This window comes from Heteronotia binoei, chromosome 13, assembly GCF_032191835.1.
Source record: "Heteronotia binoei isolate CCM8104 ecotype False Entrance Well chromosome 13, APGP_CSIRO_Hbin_v1, whole genome shotgun sequence".
In the NCBI taxonomy this organism is placed as follows: domain Eukaryota; kingdom Metazoa; phylum Chordata; class Lepidosauria; order Squamata; family Gekkonidae; genus Heteronotia; species Heteronotia binoei.
Window position 1 is genome coordinate 28,334,776 of NC_083235.1, and position 22,090 is coordinate 28,356,865.

Genomic DNA, 22,090 nt, shown 5'->3' on the forward strand with positions numbered 1-22,090 from the left:
GGCTTTTCTTTAAGCCTACTTCATGTGGATGGAGCTAAATTACTCTGCATCCCCCATAGAGAGGAGTCCTTTGGGATTCCCTAAGCTCCCAAGTTTGCTTATTGTCAGGCCCGCTGATTGATCAGGGTGGAAATCGCAAATTTCCGTCTGCATTTTAGGCTTTGGTTGATTTAATCACAGCTATTCATCATTTGCTGCTTGCACCCTGACGCTCGTTAGCTTGATTTGCATAAACATGCTGTGTCGGCAACTCCTCACATTGATGTGAATGTATATGTCCATGGCTGTGAGCAATCTGACCTAAAAAAAACCAAACCTTTTAAAAAAGGATAATCTGAATTCTGTACACAGAAAAGCTTACTCCTGCAACCTAAAATGTATTATGCAAAATAGAGATATTTGAATAATTTCTTTCTTTGGCATAGCTCTTTCTGCACCCCCCTGCCCCATCACTAGTCTGCATGATTTATTGCACTTTTGCTAATAGTGAGAAGGTGCAAGAACTGCCTTGTCCTGCCCCAACTGGTGGCTATCATACCCCCCTTCCCCGCTTCTAAGATTTCAGCCGGGTATTGTTCACACACTTTCGAGCATTAATCCTGAGGACTAGAAATTTGCCTTATTAAACAATGACAGCTGAGTTTCTCAGGAAGTTTCATCCAACGCAAATCAGAAATGAATCTCCAACAGTGGTATGCAGTATCAGTCCTCTTGTGGTCCCTTTGCAACACCATAATCATTTCATAATCATAATAATCACTAAGAGCCAGTGCAGTCTAGTGGTTAGAGCAGTATCAAGGAAACTTAGGTTCAGATTCCAACCCCTGGTCAGCCTAATCTACCTCTCAGGGTTGCTGTGAGGATACGATGGAAAAGAGGGCCCTCTATAACGCTCTGGACTCCGCAGAGGAAAGGCAGGACAATCACATAAAAAAGACAGGTTCCCCCCCCCTCCGCATGCAGGAGTATTGTGACCTTGTTTATGGCCTAGTTCAAAAGTCATGGGCCGGTGAGTGTATTTCTTATGTGCAGCACTGCAAGTATGATTTTCCTTCATTCCTTATCTTAGCTTTAGGGGAAGCAGAGTCCAAGTTTTGAGGGAACCTGCAACCTGACATTAATCTTTCTAGGATCTGCCCCTCAACCTCCTCTACAGATTGAATATTCCCAAGTCCCACAGACTTTCCTCCTGGGGCTTGGTCTCCAGGCCCCTGATCATCCCCGTCACTTTCCTTTGCACCCGCTTCATTCTATCCACATCCTTTTTGAAGTGAGGTCTGCAGAACTACACACAAGAGTTGATTCCCAGAAGTGCAGGGGCCTGTGGTCCGTGGAAAGAGGAGGTTAAGTTACCCACCATCTACAGTAAAAGGGCCTGGGAGGCCATTCTTTGCCTAAGTGAGGAAACATGTCGCTCATCAATAAATGTTTGTTTCCCCGGTGGTACATTAAATGACTCCCCAAGGTAATTTCAGCTAGGAAAACTTCATCTGTGGTGTTAAAACTCCTTTCTTCCCATGTCATGGTCCTGATTCAAACAGGGCCCAGGAATCAAGCTCCAAGCATGGAACTCCCAAATAGGCTTGCCAGTCCCCAGGTCCCAGTGGAGGATCTCCTGGTTTTGCAGGCTCCTACCCACCAGCAGCCAGCTGGCCGGTGAGGATAAGCCCCACCCCAACGGCCACCATATGCCTTTAAGTCTCAGCAGACTTAGAAGCAGTTTGCAAAGAATTGTTTGTGTTTTGGAAGGTGTATGTGCCTTTAAATCTCAGCCGGACAAAGCTGCATGGGGGTGAGGTGAGCAGGCAGAGCCACATGGCTCTTCATGATGCATGTGTGAGAGAGGAAGCCAGCACAGTCATTCTGTTTGTTTGGCATTCATTTCAGACGTTGTTCATATGGATAGTAAAGAGTTAACCAGAACCTGATTATGGGATGGAGGAAAACTCCATTCCTTAGACTGCTCTGTTTGGTGCTTCCAGTTTCCTGTGTTAGACTGAGGAACTTGGTTGAAATACAGCAGATTACTACATTCAGCAACTCCCATGAGTAAATTGCCCCAGTGAGATCACAAATGTGTGGGCTTGTAAACTGTTCATTTTGGCTGCTTTTTGAGTGTATGTGTGTTCACTTTCATTTAGTGGAAGTGCAGGTGCTGGGGAACCCTTCGAAGGCAGAAAAGAGGAGGAGGAAATGAATACTGTATTCAAGTGAATTGCACTACTGTATTATTTATTTATTTATTTAGGGAATAGGACTGTCTCCAGGCTCCACCCCCAAAGTTTCCTGGCACCACCCCCAAAGTCCCCATATATTTCCTGAGCTGGACCTGGCAACCCTAGCCCCAGACCACATCAGTCAGTTGGGCCTGGGGATCTTCCTGGGGAAAACGTATCATGTAGTCAGTCCCTCCAAGTTGTCAAAACTCACTCGGTGTCTTTGGGCCAATCGCTGTTTCATAGCCCAGCCTACCTTGTAGGGCTGCGATGGGTTTAAAATTAGGAGAGGACAGCATGCATTGTCTTGAGCTTCTTGGAAGCAAGTAGAGATAAAAACAGTCTAATCAATCATTCCACTGGTGTAGACAAGTATCCTGTTGAATTCTGCCAGACTTAGAGCCTTCCCTCCGTTGAGGAACTGATCAATGAGTGGATGTACAAACTTTTGCACTTGCTCCTGGGAAGGGAAAAAATTAGCTGGGGGGTGGGGAGGGAGGTTTGTTTTTGGTACTTTGATGTTTACCTACATTGGAAAGCAATGAAAGGGACTAGTTTTATGGACTGGAGAGAGAGAGAGAGAGAGAGAGAGAGAGAGAGAGAGAGAGAGAGAGAGAGCTTTTGTCAATTTCACTGCTTGTTTCCTTGCTGTTTCTTGCCTGCTGCGCGCAGAGTCTAAATGATAGGCTCCCAGCACTAAACTTTTCAGCCCCAATTTTCTTGTGCAAGAAAATGGAATTGAGGGAAGCAACTTTTCAGGAGATAAATGCTCGCACAGGCACAACAGATATTGAAGACACTCTGGCGTTCCCAGAGATATTCAGCATCACAGAGTGGAGCAGTAGGAAGGAAAGGACATATTCTGCAAAATTTGCTCTGGCTGCTTTTCAAGCATCTGGTGTATGGCAAACCCAGGCTTGCTTCCATGCAATGTATCAGTTTATTTCATGTATACTTTCTCCCCAGTGGGGCCCCAAAGTGGCTTGCGTTGTTCTCCTGTCCTCCATTTTATCCTCACAACAACCCTTTAAGGTTAGGTTGACTGTATGACTGGCCCAGGGTTACCTAGTGAGCTTCCATGGCAAAGCGGGCATTCAAATGTGGATCCCTTAGATCCTAGTCCAACACTCTAACCACTGCACTACGCTGGTTCCCAGATGTGTGAGCTGACAATCTGTCAAGTGGATTGCATCCAAGGAAAACAGCAGTGCAATTTGTGGCAAATGAGTCTGCCAGTTTGCTATCAGCTGGGACTTAACTAAGCTTCAAAAATATGCTGCCCTGTCCAGCATGCATGCTATAAGAAACCTTGGAGTATCCTTAACGGGCTTCACTGCTATCTCGAAGGGCGAGACCAGCATGGCAAAACGCTTTGACAGTGCAAGGTTAATGCAGTGTGTGATTACTGAGATCAGATGGGCATGGTACAGAAAACATACACCCACAAGCAATGTTCCATCTAAGCTGCAGAGTCTTCTGAGCAAAAATTCTACTTTGTGAGCTGCTGGCATCACAGTTGTGAGCTTCTGGCATTAACATTGTGAGCTGCCGCATAAATTAGTGTGCTCTAGGGACATCGTTCCTGAGCTAAGGCAAAAATCTGTGAGCTGGAGGCTAAAAAATCTGTGAGCTAGCTCATGCTAACTCGGCTTAGAGGGAAACTGCCCACAAGTGCAGAATGGAGGACTGGGATTCTCAGAAGCCTCTTTGAGCCCTGGAGGCAGCTGAGAGCTGCAGGGAGCCCAGAAGGCTGCTATTTGCCCAACTGCAAGTATCCACGGAGCATATTGAGAAACTTGTGCATACGTGCACGGAAATTTATCCCTCTCATATTTATGCAGTTGCGGTCCAGACAAGTACGCATGCTTGCTTCTCACGCATACATCACCACGAGCAAGTTCAGAACCCTGCTGACCTATGGAGCTCACTGAAGGACAGCATGCATGTCACTCTCTCAAGTTTAACTCACCTTGCAAGGTTGATTAATGTACTTGCAGGATTTTAATCCCAGTTTTCAAATGAGCAGACATTTGCTAAATAAACATTTCTAAAAATATTTTAACATGGTAGGGTTGCCAGGTTTGACTGAGGAAAGCAGGAGCAAGGCTGTGACAAGCACCACTGAACGGAGTTCTGGCCATCACGTTGAAGGGGACCGCCCTCCTTTTAAATGCCTTCCCTTCATTGGAAATAATTTTGTTGTTGTTCAGTTGCACAGTTGAATCCAACTCTCTGCGACCCCATGGACCAAGTCATGCCAGGCCCTCCTGTCTTCCACCATTCTCCGAAGTCTACTCAAATTCATGTTAGTTACATCAGTAACACTGTCCAGCCATCTCCTCTTTTGCTGTCCCCTTCTTTTGCCTTCTGTCTTTCTCAGCATCAGGGTCTTCTCCAGTAAGTGCTCCCTTCTCATTTGGTGGCCAAAGTATTTGAGCTGCAGCTTCAGCATCTAACCTACCAGGGGACGATCAGGGTTGATTTCCCTTAGGACTGACTGATTGGATCGTACAGTCCAAGGGATATTGGGGGCACCTTATTTTGGAGCTCATAGAACTGGAACCCAGGGCCCAATCTTTTTGAAACTTGGTTGTTGTTGTTTAGCAGAGGCACTAGTTTGTATCTGGTGCATCTACCTTTAAAAAAAAAGGAAAAAGCTCTCCCAGAGCCGCAGATGGAGAGCCAGTTTGTTGTAGTGGTTAAGAGTGCGAACTCTTATCTGGGAGAACTGGGTTTGATTCCCCACTCCTCCACTTACAGCTGCTGGAATGGCCTTGGGTCAGCTGTAGCTATTGCAGGAGTTGTCCTTGAAAGGCCAGTTGCTGTGAGAGCCTTCTGCCCCACCCACCTCACAGGGTGTCTGTTGTGGGGGAGAAGATATAGGAGATTGTAAGCCACTCTGAGTCTGATTCAGAGAGAAGGGCGGGGTATAAATCTGCAGTCTTGAACATCAACATATGAAGCTGCCTTATACTGAACAGACCCTTGGTCCATCAAAGTCAGTATTGTCTACGTAGACTGGCAGCGGCTCTCCAGGGTCTCAAGCTAAGGTTTTTCACACCTATTTGCCTGGACCCTTTTAGTTGGAGATGCTGGGGATTGAACCTGGGACCTTCTGCTTACTAAGCAGATGCTCTACCACTGAGCCACTGTCCCTCCCATCTTGATTATTAATTATTGATTGATTATTAATACTCTATGGGGACCAGTCTCCATAGGGTATAATGGAGCTCCCACCTGGGGACTGGCATGGTATGAAAGAACATGGTAAGAACGTGGTATGAAAGAAAATTACAGTGCGATGATCTCATCTGTGCTGTCCTGAGCTCCTTTTGGGAAGGAGCGAAAAACCTTTTTTACTGCAATGTCCTGTACCTTCCTTCGTTTTGGTGTGTCATGCCTCAGACAGCTTTTGTTGCCTTTGACAATTTTGGCTTGCATCGCTTTCCAGTCCTGTAATCCTGGTCCTACTGAATTGTTAATTGGAGGGCTTTGCCGTCTGATCGGATTGCTTTTTGTATTTTGTAATTGCCTTGAGTCTCTGTGAAATAGACAGGTTATAAATGAAGCAGTAGTAGAAGTAATAATACATGTTATAAAGACTATTATGATCTACTGGCAGTGTACACACTATTTTGCTTCTTTGTGTGTAGGTTTGCCAACCTCTAGGTGCAGCCTGGAGAGCTCCTGGAATTACGACTGATCTCCAGGCAACGGAGATCAGTTCTCATAGAGGAAATGGCTTTTTTAAAGGGTGGGCTCTTCTTCTTCCTCAAATTCTGCCTTCCCCAGGCTCTGCCTCCCGCCTCCCCCTCAAAAAAAATCTCCAGGAATTTCCCAAGCTACAGCTGACAACCCTCTGTGTGCCAGGAATATGTGTGTTCACAATTGTTCTGGTGTGTTAGTCACTCATTTTCCCAACATCTCCAGTGTTGTTCAGAATATTAGAAAAGAGATTCAAATGGTATGCGCCAAGTTAAATTGAAACTCTACATAACAAAACATCTTCAGAATCTGCTTAACATAAATTACCCACATTATTTGTACACTCATTAATATTTGTGCATCGGCATGCATAGAGAACTGATGAAAGGCCAAATCTGAAATTGAATTACACCTCAAATGTGAGATCCGAAATTTGCTGTTTTGACATCCCTGAACCCCTGCCTGCCACTTTAGATTCTTAGTAGGCTATTTGTGTGTGTGTATGAGTGAGCTTGAAATGTTTCTATACAGGGCCTAGTTACTGTGAGGCTACTTCAGCAATTGCCCTTTTACACTGCAACACCCGCCATTAATTTTGGTCGTGGCCCTGGATAGCTGTATCCAGAACTTTTTTTGTAGCAGGAACTCCTTTGCATATTAGACCACACACCCCTGATGTAGCCAATCCTCCAAAACCTTACAGGGCTCTTAGAACAGAGCCTACTGTAACCTCCAAGAGGATTGGCTACATCCGGGTGTGTGTGGCCTAATATACAAATGAGTTCCTGTTACAAAAAAAAGCCCTGGTCTGTATCTGTCAATGTGGTCACAAGGCCTCTGGAACAGACGGCTGAGTTGCTTGTATTGCTAGGCAACCCCTTTTATGCTTCTCCTTGTCTCTCCTTGCCTAGGCAGCCTGAGTCGGGCGGGCCCCATCCCAGCCATCCTGCGCCCGCCGCCCACCATGATGCAGCCACCCCTCGATCTCAAGCCTTTCCTCTCGTTCCCTGTGGAGGCGCAGCCGGCTGTGGGCCTCTTCCCGGGTTTCAACACGGTAAGGCCGTGGCTGCTTCCGGCCCAGGAGGTGCAGGCTCGGGTAGGACTGTTTGTATAACTCCTCCCACTTTCCTCCTTTTCTTCCTCTGCTCCCCCACCAGAGAAAAGGGGCGTTGGCATGGACACCTGGCCCCTGGGAATGCCAGGTGAGGCACCCAGGACACCTACATTGAAAGGGGCGGGGTGGATGGGGGGAGAGCAGTAGCCCTGGCAGTCTTAACCACAATCTCAGTTAGGGAGGTTGGCTACACCTGTTCTCAGGGAGGGGCCATGGCTTAGCGGTAGAGCATCTGTTTGGTATGCAGAAGGTCCCAGGTTCCATCCCAGGCATCAGGGCTCTTTTTGTAGCAGGAACTCATTTGCATATTAGGCCACACCTCCCCTGACATAGCCAACCCTCCAAGAGCTTACAGGGCTTTTAGTCCAGGGCCTACTGTAAGCTCCAGGAGGATTGGCTACATCAGGGGTATGTGGCTTAATATGCAAAGGAGCTCCTGCTACAAAAAAAGCCTTGCCAGGAACCACCAGTTAAAAGGACCAGGTAGGAGGTGACGTGCCCTGACTTTGACCACCCAGACTAGCCCAATCTTGTCAGATCTTGGGAGCTAAGAAGAGTCAGCCCTGGTCAATAGTTGGATAGGAGATGAGCAAGAAATACCAGGGTTATGATGCAGAGGCAGGCAATGGCCAAACACCTCTGAATGTCTCTTGCCTTGAAGACCCTACAGGGTGGCCATACGTCAGCCATGATTCGATGGCACTTTCCACCACCACCAGGAGGTGATGTGAAAGACCTCAGCCTGAGACCCTGGAGAGCCACTCCCCAGTCTGAGTAGATAGTACTGGTCTTGATGGACCAAGGGTATCATTCAGATTAATTCAGCTTCATGCGCGTGAAAGGGGACAGCACCTTCTTTCTTAGCAGGGCAAGTCCAAGAACTGGCTTACCCAGGGGGTTTACACAGACTGAAGTGCATTATCCTTTGGTAGATGGCCTGATTTAAGTGTGACCAGGGCTTTTTTGTAGGAGGAACTCCTTTGCATGTTAGGCCACACACCCCTGATGTAGCCAATCATCCAGGAGCTTACAGTAGGCCCTGTACTAAGAGCCCTGTAAGCTTTTGAAGGATTGGCTACGTCAGGGGTGTGTGGTCTAATATGCAAAGGAGTTCCTGCCACAAAAATAGCCCTGAGTGTGACACCGGCAAGGAAGTCCAAATGCTTCTCCGTTAGCTCTGGTAAAGGAGGCTCCAAGTCTCTTTTAAACTTTGACTTGACCCATGCAGAGCAGCAACCTGGGCTTGGTTTGCACCCTGGTAGCTGGTGCTTGCACAGGGCACTACCTTTACCTTTTTTAGCCATTGCAGATCTGATGCTGTCATGCTAATTTAGCCCATGTCGTTACTTTGCATGGTTTAAATAAACCTCCAAAGCTGTGTCAAGTCACCAGGGAACCCCTTTTTTGCTTCTCTAGCTTTGTGTTTAGAGTGGGTCAGTATGCATTTCACACGAGGGTGGATTAGGAGAGGTTGGGATAGACCCTGGAAGAATGGAGTGTTGGACTCAGTAGCAAAAGAAAAGGAAACCATTAGGCTGGCTTGGGAGTTACTCGCTTTTATAGCCCTTGAGGCTGGCTACTAGCCAGAAGGCAGTTTTACAGGTCAAGCCAGTAAAAATGAATGCCCGATTGGCCACTCTATTGCAGAGGTCAGTAAAAGCAGAAGCCCTCTGTGTGCGCAAATGGAGGAGATTAAGATGAATGCCTGTAAAGTGCTTAAATTTTTAGGGACCAATGGACTGAATGAGTGCATAATAAAAACGATAGGGGCATGCCTGGACTTTCCTGCCTGCCTTTTGAGTTCTAACATCCGCCTGGTAGAACAGCTCAAGAGCCATGGCTGTTCCCAGAAAGAACTGTAGTACACTGGAATTTTTCACAGTCTCACAGCTCCTTCCTGCAGGTGGAGGGGTGGTAGGGGGAAACAAGAAGCCTGGGGGGTTTCCCCTGTGTCAGAGTATTGGGCCAGCTGGCTTGCATTAGAGTGCCCTCTGCTGGTGGGAGATTGATCTGGCCTGCATAGTTGCAGGGTGGTGGTGGTATTTGTGTCCAGGTGAGATCCTTTTGTGTTTTATGAATATATCTAGATTTCATTCCAGCCTCTTTCCATTCCCTCCTTCTTTGAAATCCAAATCTGAGCAGCATCCATTCCAAATGGGGAATATTAAATGCAGATTTGGAAGAGTCAAGCTTTAATCTGTAGGGTGAAGCATGCAGATTAAAGTTGAAGGTTTAATCCCAGATCGCAGAAGAGGAGAAGCACGGGTTTCAGGGGAAAAGAGGCAGCCAGGAACAAGGTGACCCGCCCTCTCTATTTTGCTACTTTTTTACCCTGGAACTGGGGCACTAGATGTTTGCTGCCAGGAACACTGGCTGTGGAAAGCTGGCAGAGGAAGAACAAAACGTTCTTCCCTCTCCTTCCCATCGCTTCTCTGCTGTGAGCTGTGCCTGATGCTTTCCAGCTTTCCAGCAGCCTGTGTGTAGTTCAGTCCTCAAGGTGGGACATAAAAACTCCTTACAGGCACCTGCTGGATTTTTTCCTCGTGTTGCCAGACAGCTACCAGCAGGGGGAGCAACTGTCCTTCAATGCCCTGTTGGGCTGGCAGGTGCAGCCCAGCCATGTCTAGGACAGTGGCTGACCAGGCAGGAAAAACTTGACGCTGGGGAAACTAGATTAAACGCTTTGGCCAAGCCCTTAAGAGGTTCAGCTCTACAATGTGTCCTGCCTATACAACTATAATATAGTGGGTTCAATGCAAGAAGGAGATGCGGTTGCAGTGATCATAGCTCATTATTGAGTTACAGAACATATGAACATATGAAGCTGCCCTATACTGAATCAGACCCTCGGTCCATCAAAGTCAGTATTGTCTACTCAGACTGGCAGCGGCTCTCCAGGGTCTCAAGCTGAGGTTTTTCACACCTATTTGCATGGACCCTTTTTTGGAGGTGCCAGGGATTGAACCTGGGACCTTCTGCTTACCAAGCAGATGCTCTACCACTGAGCCACCATCCCTCCCAGCATGGTAATGGCTGAACTACGAAGACTGGAGAACTGGGCCAACGGGGCCAACTATATACAGTTCAAGGTTCCCGCGCTAGGTCGCCATTGGATCATTCAAACCAGCAGGGGACCCGTGATTGGAGCAGGGCAGCAGGGATTTGGATCCCACTGCCCATTGTTCCCGAGTCCCCAAGCTCAGTCCTACAAGCGCCAATGAGCCAGGCAGGAACACTAGTAATACATAACATTAGTCCACATGCACAACACCAACCAAAACTTACTCATATCCGATCCGATGTGTGTGTACCCTGAACTCTGAATATCAAAACCATACATCTTGAACTCCCAGTTTTAAAAATGTGGCCTGATTCCGAGAGCCTGCCATTTATGTCTCCTTTTTCCTCTTCGATGTTGTCAGCAGCCACAGTCTGTCTCTCCCTCTCGCCAAGCTTGCATTGTTACATAAGAGCTACGGCTATAGAATGCTTAATTTCTCCATGACAGACTTCCTGAGTCACCTCAGTTTAGGACACCCTGGTCAGAAGGAGGAACCTGAATCCAAATCAGCAGGCATAAAATTTATTCTTGCTAAATAACATTGGTTACATGTTTGGAATAAGAGGAACCACTAACGCAGGGGTAGGGAACCTTTTTTCTGCCAAGGGCCATATGGATATTTATAACATCATTCGCGGGCCATAAAAAATTATTAACTTTAAAAACAGTGCTCTGCCGAGGGAGAATGATTCAGGCCAGCAAAATTAATGCAAATAATTGTTTTTCTATTTGAAGTCATGTGGGGAGAGCCTAATCTGGCACACATACACACACGGCCCGCCGCCCTAGGCAAATGCATAGGTCCAGCAGGAACTCAGCAGGAACTCAGGAGCATATTAGACCACATCCCCTAATATTAGCATATTAGGTCATGTACTCACTAGCATATTAGGCCACACCATCTGGGATAATCAAGTGCAAACTGAACTTTTCCAGGCCCTGCAGCAATTCTGGCTGGCCAGCCAGGCCCCAGGGAGGCTGCCGCACAGTACATCTGGGCCCTGTGATCTCTGCACAGCGCAGCTGGGCCCCACGATCCTCGCTGGCCAGCCAGGCCCCAGGGAGGCTGCCACATGGCTCAGTTTGGTCCAGCAATCCCCAAGGGCCACACCAAGTGACCTTGAGGGCCGCATATGGCCCTCGGGATGGAGGTTCCCCACCCCAGCGACTGACACAACAATCCCAAGCGGGTCTACTCCGATGCAAGTCCCATTCTATTCAGTAGGCCTTGCTTCCAGAAAAAATATTTTCAGGATAGCACAGGTAGACCAGTAACAAGCATCTCTTGGTGTTCCTTTCAAATTTAGATCTGTTCAAGCATCTACCCCCGCATCCCACATTTAAGCCAAATGTAAGCCCTAGTCCTTCCATGGAGAAATAAGCTAGTCATGTTTTCTAGGGGTTGCCAGATTTCATTGGAGATAGGACCCTGTAGCTTTTTAAAAAGATGTTTGCAAGGGAAAACTTTTGCAGGGGGCAGCTTCTCCCCTCTATCAGTAGAATGGTAGAAAGCAGCAGCACCTAAACATTTCTCCTTTCTGCACATTTGTTAAAAATACAGGAGCACTGGTTTGGATGGAATCCGGACATGTATTGTTTGGCTCATGATGCATAAGCATATGTCCGCCTGGATCTCCGCAACTTGAGTATGCAGTGTAGATGTGGTCCCAAGAAGATGGGCATGTGACTTGCATGTTACAGGAGACAGCGTAGGGGTGCCAGCCTCCAGGTGGGACCTGGGGAATCGCCTGGAATTACAATGGATCTGCAAACTACAGAGGTCACTTCCCCTGGAGAAAATGGATGCTTTGGAGGGTGGACTCTGTGGCATTGTACCCCACTGAGGTCCCTGTCCTCCCCAGGCTCCACCCACAAGTGTCCAGTTTTCCAATCTGAAGCTGGCAGCAATACCCCTCCACCCAACGCTGGTGGCCAGGAGAAGAAGAAGATGTTAGATTTGTATCCCACCCTTCACTCTGAATCTCAGCGTCTTAGAGCAACTAACAATCTCCTTTAACTTCATCCCCCACAACAGACACCCTGTGAGGTAGGTGGGGCTAAGAGAGCTCTCACAGAAGCTGCCCTTTCAAGGACAGCTCTGTGAGAGCTATGGCTGACCCAAGGCCTTTCCAGCAGCTGCAAGTGGAGGAGTGGGGAATCAAACCCAGTTCTCCCAGATAAGAGTCTGCACACTTAACTACTGCACCAAACTAGCTCTGGCTAGGAGGGACCTAGCAATCCTAGGTACATGATTTGCATTAATGTTTGAAATGGCTTCTTTGTAAAGCATCAGTTGTCAAGGGCCCCAATGGGTGTCCAGTCTGTGTGGGATGAGCATTCAGCCACTGGGCATCTTGGTTGTTTTTTCCCATTTCTGAATTAATGTCTGTGATTGACATGCCCCTTGAGTCAAAATAGTCTGCATTTTGTATTGCTGAATTTATGCCGGCTTGATTTGAAGACATCGATTACGAGATCTCCGTCAATAAACACCGCCAAGGCCCCATTCATTTCCTTCTCCGTGACCTCCTGCTGGCTTCTTCTGCTTTCCCAGTTCAAATCGATCTACATGGAGGCTCCATTCTGAGGGCCAAACAACACATTGTGCTGGAAAGACCTTGATTCAGATTTTCTTTCTGGTTTTTACTTTTATGCAATTGCACGTGTCTGTGTGCGTATGGGATGTCTCTGGCTTGGACTGGAACAGTCAGGCTGCCATTCCAAATCTTTCTTTCTGTCTCAAGCTGCTGTCATAGTTGTTGTTCCCTCAGCCCCCGCTTCACGGGGTATGCAGTTTTTCTTTAAAAAAAACTTACAAATGCATTTATTGAAATTCAAAAAAGGTTACAATATATACAAGAACATAGAAGTATCACATTAAAGCAATAATAAACATAATTAAAAATTAATATAGCAATAATAACAATGCAGCAATAATAAAATTAATGTAGCAATAATAATAAATATATAATTAAAATTAATGTAATAATAATAACCAGGGCTTTTTGTAGCAGGAACCCCTTGCATATTAGGCCACACCCCTGATGTAGCCACTCCTCCAAGAGTTTACAGGGCTTTTAGCACTGGGCCTACTGTAAGCTCCATGAGGATTGGCTACATCAGGAGTGCATGGCCTATTATACAAAGGAGTTCCTGCTACAAAAAAAGCCCCGATAGTAATAGCAGTAGCCTTCAAGAATCTAAAAGATACAAAAATTCCATCAATAAATAGCATTAATGGCTTCCAGCATAGAGCTAAATTCTTTCTTGGATGCCAAAAACTTAGCATTGGGAACCAAACAGCCACAAAAGATGGCTCAGAAGGTTCTGTATCCTGTATCTGTGATTTTTTCTAAAATGCAAAATCTTGTACTTTCAGTAGCCAGTCCTTGATGGTTAAAGGTTTAGATAATTTCCAATGTTTTACTATTATCATTCTTGTAGTCGCCCATAGTTTTTCGATAAGTTCCAAAGTATGTGAGTTGAGGGGTATGCAGTTCAGACTATGGCACAAAGGGTTAAAACTCCCTCCGCCAAGGCTGATCAGTGCCCCTCCCCAAGACTGTTAAGTGCCCCTCCCCACCTCCCTGCCCCTACATTCAAGTAAAAATAAAACTGTCCCCAATCTCCAGCTTGGCCCTGGAGTCGAAACCTCGAAATCTTCCAGTTCCCAAGATGCCCTGGGGTGCAAACAGCAAGAAAAGCAAGCACGTTCAGAATCTGTGATCTTTCTTCAAGACACTTCAGGGTGTGTCCATGCACATTGTCTCCAGCAGTATTCTTTGCTCATGTAGTCAGCGTCCTCAAACATTGCTCTTGGCTCTCCCCAGAAATGGAACGCTTGGCCAAGCCCTACAGTCAAACCAGACTCACTTCCAATCTTTGGCTATGGCGTCATCCTGTTGTCGGTTTCTCTTCTTCTCTGTGCTGCTTCGTCCTTTCCTTCCCATCTCCAGTTCCAAAAGGTCCAAGAGAGAGAACTCCATCTTCAACCTGTTCAGTTTTGCAGGTGATAGAGCAGCTCGCAATGCCTTTACCAGAAACCCAAGTACAAAGTGTTACGATACTGAAGATCACATTTTGGAATGACCCCTTATAAGAACATAAGAGAAGCCATGTTGGATTAGGCCAATGGCCCATCCAGCCCAACACTCTGTGTCACACAGTGACTAAAAAACCCGGGTGCCATCAGGAGGTCCATCAGTGGGACCAGGACACTAGAAGCCCTCCCACTGTTGCCTTCCCCCCCCCCCCCTACAGCACCAAGAATACAGAGCATCACTGCCCCAGACAGAGAGTTCCATCAATACGCTGCAGCTAATAGCCACTGATGAACCTCTGTTCCATATGTTTACCCAATCCTGAATTTATAATAGCTTGGATTTTGAGACATTGATTACGAGATCTCTGTCAATAAAAGCTGCCGAGGCCCCATTCATTTCCTACTCCATGTCCTCCTGCTGGCTTCTTCTGCTTTCCCTGATCAAATCGATATCCTATGTGGTGGCTCTTTCTTAGGGCCAAACAAACACATTGTCGAAAGAACTCCGCAAAAAAAAAAGTCCAGTAAGTGAAGAAAGGAAATGGAATCTTTTACCCCTTCTGGTTTAAGTTTTGTGTTTGCATGAGGGGTTTCCCACCCCCCTCTTTAATCCCTTTAATCCCTGGCTTCCATCACCTGTATTCTGAAGTGGTACAGTCCTTTCTGCCCCCTGAGGACTCTTTCACCTCTTTCTCCTGCCTGGGCGAATTAGGCCTACACTAGCTGTTTGCATACTTGACATTTGATGACAGCGGCTTGCTGCGATGGCTTACATGTGCAGTCATACACAAAAAAGCAGAACCAGAACTCCAGCTGGCATATCGTTCGCCATCACCTCAACAACAATGCTTTTTTTTTTCACTTCACACATTTGTACACTGGAGTCCTCTAGTGATGGCACATTGAGTAAAGTATATAAAAACCCGAATGGGTATTGAAGCTCAAAGTGTAGAGCCATCACAGCTATGCCTTAGGGAGGCCTTGATTGGTTGTGGCTCTCCACTGGCGGGTCAGGATGGATTTGCCTCTCTGTAATGTGTGAAATGATTCCTTGTGCTTGGACTAGTGTGGTGGGGCCAGGGAGATCAATGGGAAAGATCAGATGTGACCACACTGACTTTCGGTGCTCTGAAGTTACACACAATTCTAGATTAAGGAATTAACAAAAACTGGTAGCTCACTGAGACAGCCAGCATGGTAAAGTGGTCAAGGTGTTGAGGTAGGATGGGGAAGACCCAGGTTCGAATCTCCACTCTGCCATGGACCTTGGTGACCTTGGGCTAGTCCAGGGGTGGCCAAATTTGCTTAACATAAGAGCTACATAGAATAAATGTCTGATGTCTGAGAACGGAAGGAAGGAAAATAGATGGGAGGGAGGGAGAGGTGGAAAGAAAGCAACTTTAATTTTAAATGCATTCTACAAGCCACTGGCTGCCTTGGCTTGGAGAAGTGATTTAAAGAGAGAAATGCCTTCTCCAAGCTGGCCGATGGGGTGGTGGGGGCTGCATCACACAGTGTGTGAGAGAGCCACAGTTTGGCCACCCCTGGGCTAGTCATTCACTCTCAGCCTCGGAAACATCCGAGTTCCCCCTGCACAGCCTCTTGGAGTCTCCAAGAGGTGGTGGCTCTTTTTTCCTCCTTTTGCACCCCTGGGGTACAAAAGGAGGGGAAGGATCTCCCCCTACCACCACCTCTCGGAAACCCCAAGAGGCATGGGCAGTGGGGCAACCCCTTATCGGGTCGCTGCGGCCTGATTCCTCCATTCTAGCCTATGGGCGCCTAGGATAAAATGGACTCCATTGTATCCTATGGGCCACAACTGCAGGGTTGCACAGTGGCAGCAGGGCATAGGGTTGCACAATGACTGTGCAACCCTAGACAACCCTAGTCCAAGCCTAGGGTTGCACAGTGGCAGCAGGGCATGCAGGAAGGGAGGGCCAGCTCTGAGCACCTCTGCTTGCCTAGGTTGCCAGATAGTCTAAGGCTGGCCCTGGGAACATCTTTACCTCTCTTCTCCTTTTGCCTTTAGCAGTGTACCAGCCTGACACAGTCAAAGGAAGCAGCCCAAGGTTTCCTTGTCATGGAGGTATCGAAGAAGCCCCGCCAGTCTAATTTCTGCTGGCTAAAAGGCTGGTATAGGCTGGAAAGGGAGAAAGATGGCAGGCCCTTGAAAAGCCCCACTGGCGAATCAGCGTGAGGTGTAGGGGTTAGAGAGTGCTTCTCTATGCTTCTGGTGAAAGAACAGTCCCAGGAAAACTGAGTAGGGACAGGGTGGCACATGCACTTGGAGGAACTCGGCACCAGCCCTCCTTTGCCGCGTTGCACCCGTTGCCACCCCACCACCTCCTCAGCCCCTTCACTGCTGCTGCCCACCTGCAGGCTGCCAGGCTGGCAATGAAGTGGAGGAGGGTGGTGGACAGGTGAGCAGCGGCAAGGATGAATGCAGCGGTGGGGAAAGGAAGACAGAAGGGAAGGGACAACAGGGGCAGCGGTGTGCTGGCTGCCTGTCCCTGTGGCTAGGTGGTGCCCTAGGCTGCTATCTACCTAATCTACTGGGTTGCGCCAGCCCTGCTAAGTAGGTTCTTTGTCAGATGGGAGACCACCAAGGAAGTCCAGGGTCACTATGCAGAGGTGGGCAGTGGCAAACTGCCTCTGATTGTCTCTAGCCTAGAAAACCCTGTGGGGTCACCATACTTTGGTTGCAGCTCAATGGCCAAAACCAAAAACAACAAAATATTTAGATTGCCCTCACCTGCAGAACAGAGAGGCCTTGGGAAGGAGCAGGGCCCAAGGTCTAGATCCAGAAAAGGGCTGAGAGCTGATTTTTTAACCAAGCTCTTCATGACTTAAATTCAGGACAAATTGATAGCCGCTCGCTCAGGATTCAGATTGTGTAGAGGCAAAATACATGGCCTGTTTGTAGCTTTCCCTTAAGATGGGAAGCGTGAAATCTCTGGGCAATTAGATATCGGCAAAGAAAGGTGGAGCTTGCTGTTTTTATGCAGATCAGATGTGGTATGGATTAGCTGTTCCAGGAGTATTGGGTGTCTCTTGTTGGTGAGCGTGGAAAGACGCCTGACGAAACTGTTGCTGCGGCGCCGCGTGCTCTAGACGTGTCTCAGCCAAAGAATGGCATCCAGCGTTTCACAGATGAAAAATGGGGGGAGCATCTTTTTACACGCTTTGGATCACCTCTCTTCTCGCATCAAAGATTGCTGCTTGAGTGTGCGTATGGGTGCATGTTTGTACACACATTCCCTTGCATGCATACATTCTCTGAAGCATGAGGAAAGGTAGGATGCCAACTGGCGAGTTCTGGATTTCTTCCTGTCACCCGGTCTGGCTTGCACCTGCTGCAGAGAGGCAGCAATTCAATCTGGCACGTGGCTGGCCGAGCTCTGCTTGATCGGCTGCCGGTGCCCATCCCAGCGTTTGGTGCTTGCACTTTGAAGTCAGCCAGTGAGCAAAAGCAAGAGGAACATTACATGGACAGAGGTGATCCCATTGAGCTGTCAACGGAATAAAGATTTTTTCTTATGTTTTTTTGGAGGACAAAAAAATCCACCGGTTTTTAAGTAATTACTCAATTAAATTAGTTAAATCTCCATATGATGCAATTGGCTCAGTGAATGTGAGGCTCATCAAAGAATGGGATGTTTCTCTTTGAACATGTTCAATGATTTGGGCTTAGTTATACACAGATGGCTGATGAGGCAATCTGCCACTTTGGCATAGAGGTTAGAATGTCAGTCTACAAAGGTGGGAGACCTGGGTTCGAATCCTCTTTACTCAGCCAGGAAACCACCAGGGTGACCTTGAGTTAGTCCTTTTTCAGCCTGCAGAATCCTCTGGAACTCTGATATAGGGTGATGGGTGCAACGACAAAATGGCTACTGCAGGAGGGGGAGCCAGCCACAAAATGACAGGGTGCAAGGTTATGTGTAACTCTAATGGAAACTTTGAGATTTCAGGCAGAAGGTCCATTTAATGGGATGCCTTTTAATCGCATAGCCAGTCAGAAGCCCTGCTGGGCAAAAGTGTCATCTGGCCCCACTTGCTTTCTAAAAAACACTGGATGGGGGCCAGGAAAGGTGTTAGCAGGCACCATGGTGCCCACGGGCGTTGTTTTGGAGACCCCTGGAATAGTTACTCTGTTAGCCTACTTTGCAGAATCGTGAGCAGGGGTGGAATTCTAGCAGGAGCTCCTTTGCATATTAGGCCACACCTCCCTGATGTAGCCAATCCTCCAAGAGCTTACAAGGCTCTTTTTTGTAAGCTCTTGGAGGATTGGCTACATCAAGGGGGTATGGTCTAATATGCAAAGGAGCTCCTGCTAGAATTCTAGCCCTGGTTGTGAGGATCAAGCAGAGGCGGTCAAGTTTGTTGCTTTCAAAGGGTGAGATAAATATCTTGATATATTAAACCCTTCTCAAACAGAATTGTTCTGGGCTGCAGCAGGACGCACTGTACAGCTGAACTCTTTCTCCCTGGGGGAAAAAATCAGAATTGCCACAGAGAGCTTCTGCATCTCTGTAGCCTGTTAAAAGGAAGACCCTAGAAAATACCTATGTTCTGAGTTTTTGCTTGTTGGACATATACGAAGCTTCCCTCTAGCTCTGTCTCTGCTACTCTGTGTGGGTCTATCCATCTCTGTGATCACCGGCAGATGAGTAAGGAGGCGTGGTTGTATATTTTGTGCATCAAAATTGGTGAGCGTCTGAATTTCAAATTGATTAATTACTGTTGCAAGCAAGTTTCTGGTCTTCCTTGCTGTAAACATACCCTTGGAAGTATAGGGCAAAGCCTGGTGTTATCTCAGCAGCCAAAGACAGAGATCAAGACATAGGCCCATGCATAGTCTTTATCAGGGCTGTCCCTACCACTAGGCAAACTAGGCAATTGCCTAGGGTTCAGGCCTTCTGGGGGTGCACAATTGGATGTCCCCCACATGACCCAATGACCTAGGCTATCCAGGTCAGGGAGCAGTTTCAAGTTTTGTGCTTTTCATTTTCCCCCCAATTCATCTGTTTCTGAAAATTGGTTATCAGTACAGAAGGGGGTGCCAGAAGTTAGCCTTGCCTGGATCGTCAGATAGTCTAGGGCAGGGGTGGCCAAACTTGCTTAACGTAAGAGCCGCATAGAATAAATGTCAGATGTCTGAGAGCCACAAGGCATGAATGTCAAATGCTTGAGAGATGCAAGAAAGGGAAGGAGGGAAATAGATGGAGAAAGGAGGGAGAGGTGGAAAGAAAGCAACTTTAACTTTAAATGCATTCTCCAAGCTGCTGGCTGGCTTGGCTTGGAGAAGTGATTTAAAGAACAAATGCCTTCTCTGTGTAGCAGAGGGGACTTCAAGAGCTATACAGTATGTGTGAAAGAGCCACATGTGGCTCCCGAGCCACAGTTTAGCCACCCCTGGTCTAGGGTCAGCCCTGGTCTTTATGCTTTCCTCCATATGAATGGACATTTGCAGCTGTTTTATACAGAGTTGACTCTTTAGTCTGTCTAGTATGGCCTGCTTGATTGGCTGCAGCTCTCCATCATTTGAGACAGGAGGGAGCTTTCCCTGACCCCAGCTACCTGGTTCTCTGTAACTGCAAATGTCACAGACTGAACTCAGGACCTTCTGTATGCAAAGCAAATGCTCTGTCATTGATTCACAGACCATCCTTTGTGGCCAGTTTTGATAGCTGAGGCATACTTTTCTGAATTAAAATTGGAGGCACGCTTCCATCTTAGTCTGTAGCTGGAATGGTTTTGTTTTAGTGTGTTTTAAGTGAAAAGTAAGAATTGCTTGCCCTTGAGAGTGCCTCTGTATTTTTCATGAGGAACTATTTTTAGTCTGTTTCCCAAATGAAAAGGAGACAAACCCCAACATAGGATAGTGTAGAATTGCAACAGGCAACCTCCAGGTAATTCTGGCAAGTATCTGCAATCACACTTAATGCAGAAGTGTGAGAGAATTATCAGTCCAGTGCCGAGGCTGGCTGGAAGGAAGGAAGGCCTGATTAGGAAATCATGCAGAGATGCAGCGGGCAACCTCCTCTAAAGGTAGATGCTGGGCTTCCAGGAAGTTGCGACTTATTTAATTAGTGCAGATTGCTAATTCTTCTTTTGTGGCAACCTAGTCCACCCGGCTTTACAGTTTGGAAATTGCATGGCAGCTCTCTTAAACTCTTCAGTTTTTCTAGATTAAGGGTGTCGAACTCATTTGTTATGAGGGCTGGATCTGACATAAATGACACTTGTTGGGCTGGACTGTATTGGATTGGGCAGGGCCATGTGTGTATCTATTTAAGATTAGGTAGCAAAGATATACATTTTATAAAGAACACAGACAAACACAAATAAATGTTTAAAAAACCTTCAAACATACTTAAAACGTTAGCACTCATTAGTCTTAAAGATGCTTTCTTTGTATTTCTCCAATGATATCCAGGGAACTAGGCAAAGGAAGCTCTGGCTCTTTCATTCCTTACCTAGGGGACTGGGGGGGGGGGGAGCCTCAGCCAATAGAACAGAGGCTTGGCTCAGTAATTCTGCTGTGTGATTGAGAGAGCCTTGGAAAGCAAGCTATTCCTCCCCCCTTCCTTCCCAAGGTAGGAGCCTCAGCCAATGAAGAAAATAGAGGTTTTTCTCTGTTGCTCCTGTGCAATTGAGCAAGCCTTGCAAAGCAAGCTGTTATGCAGAAGGAAGCAAGAGAGAGGGAGAAGGAAGCAGATGACAGCCAGTTGCTTGGGGGACTGATAGGAGCCCTCCGAGGGTCTGATTCAACCCCTGAACTGTGTGTTTGATACCCCTGTTCTATATGCTCATGAGCTTTAGTGACCCCTGAATTTTCAGTTTGAGACTATTGCTCTTGTGGAACTTGAAAGCAGAACTGGACAAGGGGTCCAGTTGGTGTTGGATCTGAGAGATCAGTATTATTTATTTACTTCATTTGTCATCTGTTTTTTCCCACTGAACCTCAAGGGGAATTATTACTAAAATCAATGCAGGAAGAAACTGTACAGTACGTAGAACCTAAGAGAAGGCACTAATAGAGGCACCAAAGCACCACTGTAAGACTGCTCTACAAGGGGAATTAGTGACATTGATCTGTTTATGCAGACATTAACTAGGATAAAAGTAAGGTTGCCAACTTGCCAACCTACTCCAGTAGTTATACCTAGCTGTGGCAACTTGATGTTCAGACATTAGCTGGTGATCATGTCCATCTATATGCAGTGAAAACCTTCACTAGCTAATTTCTTCATATTTGTGTGCTCATGAGTGATCTGGATATATTTGCTGGTCAGTTAACGACTCTACACTGAAGTTGTACAGCATTTTGTGTGTGCAAAGATTGCATATTTAGAATAATGAGGGTGTAACCATAGGGTGTAAACCATAGGAAGCCATTTTTGGATTGCTTTGATTTCAGTAGGAAAGAGACTAGACCAGGGGCGGCCAAACTGAGGCTCAGGAGCTACATGTGGCTCTTTCACACATATTGTGAGGCTCTCGAAGCCCCCACCATCGCATCGGTCAGCTTGGAGAAGGCATTTCTTTCTTTAAATAACTTATTCAAGCCAAGCCAGCTGATGGCTTGGAGAATTCATTCAAAGTTAAAGTTGCTTTCTTTCTACCACTCCCTCCCTCCCTTCATTTATTTTCCTTCCTTTCTTCCATGCAGCTCTCAAACATCTGATGTTCATGTCTTGTGGCTCTTACCTTAAACAAGTTTGGCCACCCTTGGACTAGAACATTCAAACTGATCCTCAAATGAATCCTTATTTAAAAGTTAGAGGGATCTCCAAACTTGGCAGGGTGTTATGCATTACAGTGCAGTCTTAAACATCCGCCACTGAGTTATGCACTCCTAATAAACTTGTTAAGATCATAGCTTTTAAGTGCTTATTGTTGGCTGGGTTTTGCCCATTTAAAAAATATTTTGCCTGTATCACGTTCCA

General features: G+C 46.9%; 1 protein-coding gene across 6 annotated transcripts in view; it reads left to right on the forward strand.

Annotated features, from left to right (window-relative positions):
- ZNF385A (zinc finger protein 385A) overlaps nt 1-22,090 on the forward strand; it is a 191,764-nt gene that overhangs the window by 75,607 nt on the left and 94,067 nt on the right. For 2 of the 6 annotated variants that reach the window (XM_060252063.1, XM_060252064.1), the window contains exon 2: nt 6,833-7,017. The exons of 1 other annotated variant lie outside the window; for it this stretch is intronic. In XM_060252063.1, the coding sequence (XP_060108046.1) occupies nt 6,833-7,017 (185 nt within the window). The remainder of the gene's footprint in view (nt 1-6,832; nt 7,018-22,090) is intronic. 3 more of the 6 variants (XM_060252065.1, XM_060252069.1, XM_060252066.1) reach the window with 2 other exon arrangements.